At 39.1% G+C, this 11,432-nt stretch overlaps 1 protein-coding gene and 1 long non-coding RNA gene across 2 annotated transcripts; one reads left to right on the forward strand and one right to left on the reverse strand.

Moving 5' to 3' along the window:
* Window positions 1-3,755: 3,755 nt before the first annotated feature.
* LOC108370282 (uncharacterized) lies at window positions 3,756-4,829 on the reverse strand. The gene is made up of 4 exons (XM_017625587.1): window positions 4,556-4,829; window positions 4,450-4,502; window positions 4,108-4,296; window positions 3,756-3,921 (listed from the first exon to the last, which is right to left on the reverse strand). Exons 1-4 carry the CDS (start codon window positions 4,766-4,768, stop codon window positions 3,756-3,758), a joined length of 621 nt encoding a protein of 206 aa, XP_017481076.1. The 5' UTR covers window positions 4,769-4,829.
* Window positions 4,830-8,502: 3,673 nt separating this feature from the next.
* On the forward strand, window positions 8,503-8,853 carry LOC108370283 (uncharacterized). Its single transcript, XR_001848617.1, has 3 exons — window positions 8,503-8,540; window positions 8,604-8,750; window positions 8,813-8,853. It is a non-coding gene; the product is annotated as an uncharacterized LOC108370283 (long non-coding RNA).
* The last annotated feature ends 2,579 nt before the right edge of the window (window positions 8,854-11,432 follow it).

The following is an 11,432-nucleotide window of genomic DNA, read 5'->3' on the forward strand; positions in this document are numbered from 1 at the left end:
GAGAGCGCCTGCTCTAAGATATGGCAAAACGGGAATGTAAAAAAAAAATTTCAAAAGTTATACAACATCCAAAATATAGGTGTCTCGGCGAAAGCCATTGTTTATCATATCATAGCTCGATAAATATTGGTTGTTTCAAAAAATCAATTAGTCCTTTTTTATTGACATAGTCAGTTTTATAAAAAAAAATATTTTTTAAGTCCTCTTCTCCATATGTTTGTTAATGAACAATCTAGAAAGTTGCTAAAAAAAACATGTTTGCAGGTTTTTAAAAATCTGCAAAGCATATATGTGATAGAGTGTATATGAAAGATTTAACTGACACATTTTTAAAGGGTGTCCCGATATAGGGGCTGAGATATTAATTGTTTCGTAAAGCAGTGACATCTTTGGTTTTGTTCTAAATAAAAAAATGTCGACGTGCTACAAAAATCCAAAGATGTATTTTAAATTAACATCACATTAAAAATAACAAATTTAATAATTTGTGCCAAAAAGATGGAGTTTTCCGCTTTATTTAAACCAAAATGATTAAGTTATCTCTGCCCGTTCAGGAGATATGGCCAATCAAAGAAATGATTATGTTAATATTAAATTCGCGATTTTTCACAAAGTAAGAGGATTATTGCAAAATAAAGTATAGGAAAACAAATATTAACTGGACCTCAATCAAAATACGTAACTATCTTGGTTATCCGAAAGAACAGGTTTTTAAGTGGCTCACTTGACGTATTTTGATCAAATTTTAATTAAAAATTTTTATTTCTTTCATCAGTCACTACTTTACGAAACAATTAATAAAATTTTCAAAAACCTGAAAACATGTTTTTTAGCTACTTTCTAAATGGTTCGTATGGAAAATTTTTATAAATCTCTGACTCTTTGTCAATAAAAAATACTAATTGATTTTTTTTGATACAACCAATATTTATCGAGTTATGATGTGATAAACAATGGCCTACGGCGGGACACCTAATATTTTGGTTGTTGTATAACTTTTGAAAAAAAAATTTTTTGTTTTTTTTGCGTTTACAAATACTTTAGGACCTCCTCTACAACATATCCGAAACTTAAGTAAAAGTAGTTTTTGGCCAATTGAAATAGTGTGGAATGCCTCATATACATATGTATACGCACATAATGGAATTTTCTATTTGAATTATACTAGTTTTACTTACATACACATGTACATATTTATATATTTTGAATTATTACTTCCCAATAAACACAACGAATTCGCCTTGAATTCGAGACGAGCACGTTTTCTCTGATAGAACTATCGAGACGATACTTCGCGGCGATAGATCGGCGAATTCGATTTCGTAGGAGGATCACCTGTCGTTAGCGAATCGAGTATTACTAGTTTTTCGAATCGTTGGCGATTCGAGACCTTTTTTTCTTCGAATTGCTGGCGATTCAAGAATATTTAGTTTTTCTAATCGGTGCAGATTCTATAATTATTATTTTTCGAATTTATTTTCTGAAAAATAAATGTTTCACTTCCTGTATATTTATTAATAGAAGGATTCAATAAACGTAAATAAACAATAGCGTTTAAGAATACAACAAAAAAATTTTTCGAGAAAACTGATTTACTCGAGCTCGCCTCGAATTCGAAACGAGCCCAAAAAATATATTCGAGAAATTTATTTCTCGAGTTCGTCTCGAATTCGATACGATGCCACCCACCCTCGTTTTTGTGTTTATTGGGTTTGTATGCACAGTATGTATATGAAATACCTAAAACCAGTGTGCGGACTATACCACTTATGTGCTAGATCTACCACTTTTTTTGCTAAATTGCGTTTCTACCACAGTAAGCTTAAAATCTACCACATTTTACAATTTTGCTCATCCTTAGTTTTCTGTTGATTTTGTGTAATGTCGTGAATTAGAATAGAGAGAGAAAAACTGATTCCTGTTTCTTTTCAACACGTGCCAAATTTGCTGGGTGATAGGATCAGTGAATTGGTGTAATTCAGCTGCGAAATCAATAGCTTTAGACGGGAGTGCACAAAATGGACCAATTTATGAAAACGGTGCATTCCAACGTGATGCTCAAACTTTAAGTAATTTCTCTTTAACCATTTATTGGATAAGTCTCAGAATCTTAACACTTGAAGTCAGATATCAGATTATTACGAAACTAATAAAGTATAAAACTTAATTATATAATTTACACAGAAAATGACATTTTCCAAAAGTGGCGGGTGGGACAACGATGACTCCCGCCTCTCTGAGTTGATGGATTCGTTTCCCAACTTTAGACAAACTATAAATTTTCCGTTCGAAGCGCCTTTCTCGTATGTAGCAAATAAAATGCCAAGGCCCATTTTATGCTTTAATGGCATTATCATATTTAAAAATTAAAAAATAAACTCTTTTAGCTTGTGCTGGGTGTGACAGTATTTTGTGACGGGGTAAAAAAATTGGCTGTGACGGGTGGGACATCCAATAGGCATTTCTTTGAAAGCTGACAACTTCTCACCAAATGTAAATCTATTTTTGTAATAACTCAGCACTGTTTTAAAGTCCATGAGGTTTACTTTCTCTTTGGATAATTATTATTTGCATTGTCAACTTAAATACACGAGCATTGCCTTGACAACTTGATGTGAAAATACTATATGAGAAATAGTCGCACTACGGTTGCGTTTATAACAATAAAAATAGAGAAAATAGTGAAAACTAAATCGATAAAAATCGATCTATGATAACCTTCGCTAAAATGACCCTAAGGTAAATTTATTAAGCTATTTATAAAATATATTTTGATAATAAATACTTTTCAGGAGAAAACAAACCCCTCCAAAACAATTACCGGTGGAAGATAGTTCAACAAAACAGCAAAATACGTTTGTTTTTCTTTTACATTTGTAATATATGTAGGATTTCCCTTGAATCCAATTAAATTCGCATTTCAGTTTTTACGCAGGTTTGCTTATTTATTTTATTAAACCAAAACATGAAATACAATGTTATAGGTTGAAGCCTGAGGTCCGTCCGGTGCTCGTGATCGCGTAAATTCGAATGCCGTTCTTGTCCGTTTTTTTAGTTGTGGTTCCCCTCGTCAAGTTGTTCGCTTATTTCTTTCACTGTCCTTCTTATACAATGTTGCATCTGGAAGTCAGTGTTACCTGACTGTACGATATTGTGTTATTTCGTAAGTGGTAAGTAAGTGTTGTGATATCTTAAGTATTGTCCGGCAGTCAAATCCTACAATTCGGCCATCCAAGTGATCATTCGACCCCGAATGATGGGCTCCACGGTTTCATGAACTCAGCGACGGTGGTGGTGCGTCTGGGTCCCTCGTGGTCGCCAACCTTGACTACTTCCAAAGAACTTGGGTCTTAATTTCAATGCGACTCCGTACTGAGTCCGCTGTATGGCCACCAATTCGTTGAGGTTGTAGTTGGCCTCTGCTCTACGCCGTGCATTGAATGTGCGTCGATTTTCTCGTTGGATGACGGAGAAATTATCTTGTGCTTGTTGGCGTAAGGTTTCTCTCTCCGCATCTTCCAGCAAATCCTGAAATGCGGGCATGCCTTCTATTCGCATTTCCAATCCCGCCAAGATCTTGAATGGGGATTGCCTGGTACTCCTCGGCGGTGTACTATTTATTATCTGCTGCACGCGATCGACGTACTTGTACCAATGGCCTTTATTCTCGCTAAACATCTTGGATAGCATGGGAACGACGATCCGATGCATGCGTTCCACTTGGCCGTTTCCTCGAGGAACGCCAGTTGCTATCACTAAATGCAGAATGTTCTCGCTTGCACAATAAAGCGATTGGAGGTGAAGGCTGCGCCCCGGTCGGTAATGATTCGCCTAGGATTCCCGAATACTGAGGATTGTTTTTTCATGCGATCGATCACGGCTTCTGCACCAGTGTCCTTGGTAGGATACAGCCAGACGAATATTGAAAAGGCGTCTACTACCACCAATAATTACTACTAATNGCTGCGCCCCGGTCGGTAATGATTCGCCTAGGATTCCCGAATACTGAGGATTGTTTTTTCATGCGATCNTACTGATGACTGTTTTTTCATGCGATCGATCACGGCTTCTGCACCAGTGTCCTTGGTGGGATACAGCCAGACGAATTTGGAAAAGGCGTCTACTACCACCAATATGTAATTATAGGCCTTTTTAGTCGTCTCCATTGGTCCCACATGGTCGACGTGGAAGGTTCCGAGTGGTTTGTCTTCCTTACTGATGGTGTTGAGGTAGCCTTCCTTCTTCCCTGATTTGGCGTCGGTAATTATACACTCCACACAGCTCTTCACTACTCTGGCCACTTTTGCGTTCAAGTGAGCAATGTTAAATGACTTTTCCTCTGCTTCTTGGGTTCTCTTGATGGAGAAGTGCCCCTGATTGTGTGCCATCTTAATGATTTCGTCCTCCATTGGCGAAGGTACGACAATAAGTTCCTTCGTTGGATCTTTGTACAAGATGTCATGCTTTACGTAGTAATCTTCGTATTCGTCTTTCTCTAGCACCTTCCGAACTGTCCTTACCCAATTGTTNCTTCGTATTCGTCTTTCTCTAGCACCTTCCGAACCGCCCTTATCCAATTGTCTTGGAGCTGTGCCTGTTTCAGGCGATGGCTGAGCGAGTCCTCCAACATCAGGCACGATACCCTGCTCAGGGCATCCACATGCCGCATCTTTGTGCCACTCCGGTGTTCAATCTCGTAATCGAAGTCTTGTAGGAACATTGGCCACCGGGATACTCGCAAAGGGACATCTCGTTTCTTCATGGTCATGGCGAATGCGTTGCAGTCGGTGATTATTTTGAATTTTAGTCCCAGCAAGTACACTCGCCACTTTTTGAGAGCTTCCACAATCACCAGTACCTCTGGTTCGTAAGAGTGATATTTCTCTACTGTCGGTTTAGTTTTACGGCTCATATATTGGACCGGGTGGAATTCTTGGTCGTCACTATCTTTCTGCAGCATTACTGCGCCATAACCGTACATACAGGCATCCGCATGCACTTCGGTTACTGCCTTCGGGTCATACAGCTTCAAAACTGGTGCGTTCGTTAGGGCCGACTTCAACTGCTGGAATGCTGCTAGCTGCTCGTCTCGTAGTTCGAACCTGGCGTCCTTGATCAGTAAGTCTGATAGCAATAATAGCGTAGTTTTCGACGAACCGTCTGAAATACGGCGTTAACCCCAGGAAGCGTTGCATTGCCTTCTGGTCACGCGGTAATTGGAAATTCTTAATAGCACTCGTTTTCGCGTCCGAAGGTTTTATTGAACCATTTTCGATTATGTAGCCGAGGAACTCGACCCTTCTCATTAGAAATTGACACTTACTCCAATTCATCCGTATACCAGCCGCTGCAGCCGTCCTCAGCACTTCCTCCATCATCCTTGGAGGGAATCGTCAGGTCATCCATATAAGCTACCACCGTTCCACTACGTATCAAATCTCTTAATACTGCGAAAATAAATCGGGAAAATACCGTCGGCGAGTTTGAGATCCCAAATGGCACGTATCCGAACTCGTATTGGCCATTGTGCGTTACAAATGCGGTGTACTTCCGCGAATCCAACGCTACCGGCACATGGAAGAACCCGTTTGTGAGATCTAACGTCGTGAAAACATTTGATCCTTGTAGCTGCTCGATGACGTCGTCCATCATGGACATGGGAAAACTGTCTCGTAAGATTTTTGCGTTTAAGCGTCGGTAGTCACAACAGAGGCGTTTACGTCCGTCCTTCTTTGAGCCCAACACAACTGGCGACGCGTAATCGGAGCTGCTCGGTTGGATGATGCCTTCCGCTAGCCACTCCGCCACTTGCTTCTCCACCACACGTCGGTCAACGTAAGACATCCGCCTCGGTCTTTCGTACACAGGGTTTTCATCGGTTAACACGACCTTCATTTCGACGGGCGATTCGAAATTGCATCTAGGCTTATAATTGGCTATTAAGTTCCTCACAGCAACTGCATGTTCCTTGCTCAGATCTGTTCCATCTCTGGTGCTTTCTTCATGCCCGCCACTAGGTATAACTCTCCGAGCTCCTCGACCAGCTCGACAACTCGGCTCTCCTCGTTCCCCACTACTGGGTCTACAGTAACAGCGGAGTGCGCGCTCCCTCCATCATTGCCCATCTTTACCGACTTCCGCGTCATCTCACTGTGTCCCTGTGGCCTAACAGCTACACCAAAACGCCCGCTCGCGACTTCGCAATGCACTGCTGCCAATACCTCTTCCGTATCGATGTGCTTCCGCAGCTCCTTCTTCCCATCTCCGCGACTAGGGACGCTCATACGCTCCTCTTTGCCACTCATTAATTTGTGTGCCGTCTCTTTACGCGCAAATGTTCCACACACTTGCCTCCTCCTACCGCCGCTTCGATCTTCCGATGCACCTCCTCGCTGACCTTGTTTTTAAATTCCACGCTTTCTTCTGTGACCACCATGTCGACCTGCTTTAGCACATCATTGCCGACCACCAACGCGCAGCTGATGTCTCGCTCCCTAGCAACGTGAAATTCTATGTCCATCCGATGCCGTCAATAGTGACGTTAACGGTGAAGTTACCCATAGTCGTGATTTCACTTCCACCGATGCCCACCAAACGTCGTCTCTCCTTACCAAGCTCTACATCTAGGCGCAACATCATTAGCGTATCATAACGCATCAAGCACAAGTCCGAGCCTGTGTCAATCAGGGCGGATACATTACTCCCGTTGAAATTTAATTCCTTAAAGATTAACCCGCATCTCTTCTTTGCTGACATCATGTTCGTGGATGATTCTGATTTAGCTGGATTACCAGCCAACCTACATTCTGATGCGCGATGTCCCTACCACACCTAAAACATTTCATATTACGCTTACGTGGACAATTTCTAGCGAAATGTGAAACGTCGCCACAATTGAAACAGCTTTTCCTGGTCGAACTCGAACTATTGGCCCGTATTCTTTCATACACTTTGATTTGTTCCTTTAAATCCCTAATACATTTGGCCTGATATAGGTTACTTTTAATTGCTCTCGAGTCAGGTATCCCCTCGATAAAATATTCGATAAGGCCAGAGTCGTCTAGACTTATCGGTTTTGCTATCTCCAACATAATGTATAAGTATTCGCATAGGTCTTCTCGCGGACGCAACCTACGGTTCCTAAGAGTGCCAAAACCGTGCCGGTGGTACCAAACTCCTTACGTAGAGCTGCTTTTGGTAGCTCCCAATTCTAAATACCGTCTTGGCTACGAATAAATAGCTTAGCTGCGCCTTTCAACAATTGCTTCGCGTATATGTACATCTGAAGCTCACTCCATTGAACGGCCATCGCATTATCCTCAAAATCTTCTAACCATTTTTCAAAACTGGGTTGACCGGATCCGCTGAACTTTGTTAGACTCTTCAACATCTCGAAGAGTAAACACCGAACGCCCCACCTACCGCCGCAGGAACACTACGTTGACTAGCAAAATCATCTAAATCGTCGGCATAGCTGTCACTAACGTTCAAGCCAAAATGTGCTAATAATCTGTCCTGGAGTGTAGCCTTCCGTCCGTTTGTCGCTAACCCCAACTGCTCTAATTTCTCTTTCAACCCATCTACGGTCAGCCCTAGAATTTGGTCGCGGTCCATGTCGCACAATAATATTACAACAATATATTCAATATCAAATTTTTAATTAGTTGTCAATAATCGTAGGGTAATAGGGTAATTCTATTGACTAACATATGCAAGTGGTTGATCAATTTCGGGAAATGGCTGATTACTTGTTGATAGGGTGCCAGATTTTTTATGCGCGAAATCAGTACATTAGCCTTTTTCATGCTAAAAAAAAATAAGTACTTTTCAGTACNACATATGCAAGTGGTTGATCAATTTCGGGAAATGGCTGATTACTTGTTGATAGGGCACGTGAATTTTCTTCCAACAAATATTTACTTAAATTGATAGTTTCTTTCTAATATTTGAGTGGTAAAAAAAAATAGATTACATTACGTAACAGTTTAAACACCGGTTTTGTGGAACCACATACAAAATTTTACGTTTACAACTTGAAAACCATCGGCCTGCTAACACAAAACAAATTACCGTTCTTATATGTGTGCCTGTCACTGTTTTCCCGTTTTTGCAAATTTACATATACAAAAGTACAACGATATTACAATAAAAGTNAAAAAAACTGTGGTGAAGTCCTTTATGGGGATAAAGTTTCCAGAGGTGAAATTTTAGGTAGCACACAATTTCTTACACGCATGGTTGCTTTTCAGCACTCATGAAAGAAACTTAAGAAATATATGAAAAAAAAGTTCATATAGTACGTTAATTTTTGAAAAAAATACCATATAATGTATGTACTCTAGTTAATAATATCAAAAAATGTATTAGAACCACCGTTTAATGTTATATTTGATACAAATTAATATTGCTACCCCGAACGCTCTGCGCATTACCTCTGAATATTAGAGTTACTTAAAATTACATCCCTGGTCCTTGTTCTTTCTGTATCGCATCGTGGTGAATTCACATTTCTCAGAAATTTGACAACAAAACAAAACAAAGTGAGTATTTTATTTGCTAATTTTTGCGATTTCTATTGTTTAATGTAAATTTATGTCTTTTAGGATATGTTGAGGCAACGAAGAAGGCCCAGTTTGAAAATGGAGTTATTAGTAATGAAGTAGCAGGCATATTTGGAAAATTATGCCGATAAGCAGGATGGAATTTGTGAAAGTAAGTGCCTGGTTGCAGCATATCTATGTATTAACAAGGTATTTAATTAAATGAAATTGCGTTTAATGCAAATGTTATAAATCGTGTGGCGTTATTTAAGATGTGCTCCAAACATTTGGCGGACTTTTTTTCGCCTTCTCAACGTGCTAAGTTACAAGTTAAGATGACTACTACCACGGCCGGTAAGAAGCCCGAAGCAAAGTGCAAACAACCTTCCAGGAAGCTGCCTGCTGTCCCCGAGTCGTAGCTGTAGTTCAGTAAGAAGCAGGTCAGCAAACGTGCTACCGTGATCAAGCGTAAACTAAAGCGCTCTGCTGTGATTGCACTCGGCAAACGTGAAAACTTGGTGCATGCTGAGAAATATCAAGCAAAATATCCGCCGTGAGAATAAGTTGCGCCGTCTGGCAAAGAAACGCGGCTTTTGTGCTCTGTATCCGCGGCTGCACCAAAAGTGCGTGTTGTTTTACAGTTCCGTTCTCGCCATATTAAACACGGTTTGTTTATCAAATTGAACAATTAATACGCTACGCATTGCCGAACCCTATATTACATGGGGTTATCCAAATCTCAAATCAGTTCGTGAATTGATCTATAAACGTGGAATTGTCACGCACAACTATCAACGTGTCCTAATCTCTGACAACTTTGTGATCGAACGCAAATTGCGTAAAGAGCATGATATTCATTGCGTTGATTATTTGGCGCACGAAATATTCACTGTTGGATCCCACTTCAAGAAAGCCTCCAACTTCCAGTGGCCATTCAAGCTCAACACCAAAGATGGTTTAAAGAAATTTTTTGCTGTACAAGGTGAAGTATTTTTATTTCAAAAATATATAATAAATAAAAATAGAACATGTTTTTTTTTTAACGTTCTGAAGGTATAAACCGCAAATACGCCAAATGGAAAGCAGCTTATATTCGCAATTCCTTGAATAATGTCGAAATTCCATTGCCGTTTCTAAAGGCCATTTCAAAAGGCTCCAATCCACAAATTTAATTATATGCGCGCAGGGTTGCATTTACCGCGTATGAAAATATTTCATGATGCGTTCCAAAACTAGCTCCGAGCAACTAAAAGTTGGTTAAGCTTAAGTAATATAGTTTTTTATTTTTGGTCCTGACGTATATAGAATTAATGCGTTAGAGAGAGATAAAATACAAGCTCAAAGCGCTAATTTAGGTATACTTGTATGTATATACCTGTTACTCGTCTAGCATATACTCGAACTACGAAAATAATGACAATTATAATTTATTTAGATGCATTTTTTAGCTAAATGTTATATCGTCGCCTGAATAAAAGATTGTTACAAGTTACTTTCGGTCACTCACGATTGAAGTTTGGAATGCAATTTCTCAGAAACCCGATTACAGATTTTCTCCAAAGTGTCGGAGAATGCTATGTACTAGTTCACAAGATTCTTAAATTATCTAATTTTTTTAGTTTAGTGTCAACCATTTATGAGTTTAATAAAATTGTGTCGTATACGACATTTGTCAAAAAATTTGCAAACAGTTTTAATTNACAGATTTTCTCCAAAGTGTCGGAGAATGCTATGTACTAGTTCACAAGATTCTTAAATTATCTAATTTTTTTAGTTTAGTGTCAACCATTTATGAGTTTAATAAAATTGTGTCGTATACGACATTTGTCAAAAAATTTGCAAACAGTTTTAATTATATACGCCAAAATGTGATAACAATTTTTTATAAATTAACGATACTTTTTACAACAGATTTACATGATTCAAGTACTTGAAAGCAATTCATGCTCATTCTCTTTTGTGTTTTCTATTTGCTTTTACACGTTCCAATTCTGTTGAATTCAAGTGTTTGGTGCTTTAAATGGGAAGCAACGAAAATGCCAAAAGCAAAGCAAGAAAGTAGAAACGACTTGACGGTACAGACGCATGTGTACTCGTCCCTTTTCTTCTCACCCCCTCTCTTCCACATGCGAGCAGAATTGAATTCAATACTTGAACTGTGTAAAAGCAGTCTTACTAATCAGCCTAATCGCGAGTTTCGCCCGAACAAAATTTCGCCAACAATTTTTCATCCACCTGTAGTGAATACACGCAAACGAAAAGTAAAAAAGTGACCCGGTTCTAGAAAATGAAACTCATGATAAGGCTGCATATGTCCGAAACTAAAGAAGAACAGATAACTATATTTGAAATATCTTGATTAGTTTAGTACGACAGCAATACTAACGCAATTTGTACCAAATAGCCCAAAGCATTTTAGTCAATTACTCGGAAACTAAAGAAGATATCCAAAAACCAGTTAACAAAAAATTTAAATATCTTATTTTAAAATATATAACTGCATCTATAACTACAAATTGTCAAAATGACGCTTCCGGCAATTTTCCATCCAAGCGACGATATTTGAATGTTACTCGCATAATTTCGAGCATGTATGTAAATTTTCGGGAAAAAAGTTAAAAAGTATATTCATCTGCTGAAAAGATATTTTCGCAGATTCACAATTTCTTTAAAGTAAATCTATCAGCCCTATCTCCAATTCCATGTGAATAAATCTCTCCAGTGCTTAAATAACTTTCACCACACTAAATAGCTGCACAACACCCTAATTGCCGAAAAAGCGTTGCTTGCAACACTAGTCCTTTTTGGGGACCAAATTNCAGCCCTATCTCCAATTCCATGTGAATAAATCTCTCCAGTGCTTAAATAACTTTCACCACACTAAATAGCTGC

Source organism: Rhagoletis zephyria, unplaced genomic scaffold, assembly GCF_001687245.7.
Source record: "Rhagoletis zephyria isolate East Lansing unplaced genomic scaffold, Rhagoletis_zephyria_1.1 Rzeph_scaffold_04117, whole genome shotgun sequence".
Taxonomy (NCBI): domain Eukaryota; kingdom Metazoa; phylum Arthropoda; class Insecta; order Diptera; family Tephritidae; genus Rhagoletis; species Rhagoletis zephyria.

Excerpts from the sequence above, each read along its gene's own strand:
- LOC108370282 (XM_017625587.1), bottom strand. The coding sequence starts at position 4,768 with ATGACCATGAAGAAACGAGATGTCCCTTTGCGAGTATCCCGGTGGCCA. Across the intron at positions 4,503-4,555 it reads GGATAAGGGCGGTTCGGAAG|GTGCTAGAGAAAGACGAATA; the intron begins GTGCTAGAGAAA and ends ACAGTTCGGAAG. Across the intron at positions 4,297-4,449 it reads GTAAAGCATGACATCTTGTA|CAGAGTAGTGAAGAGCTGTG; the intron begins CAAAGATCCAAC and ends CGCAAAAGTGGC.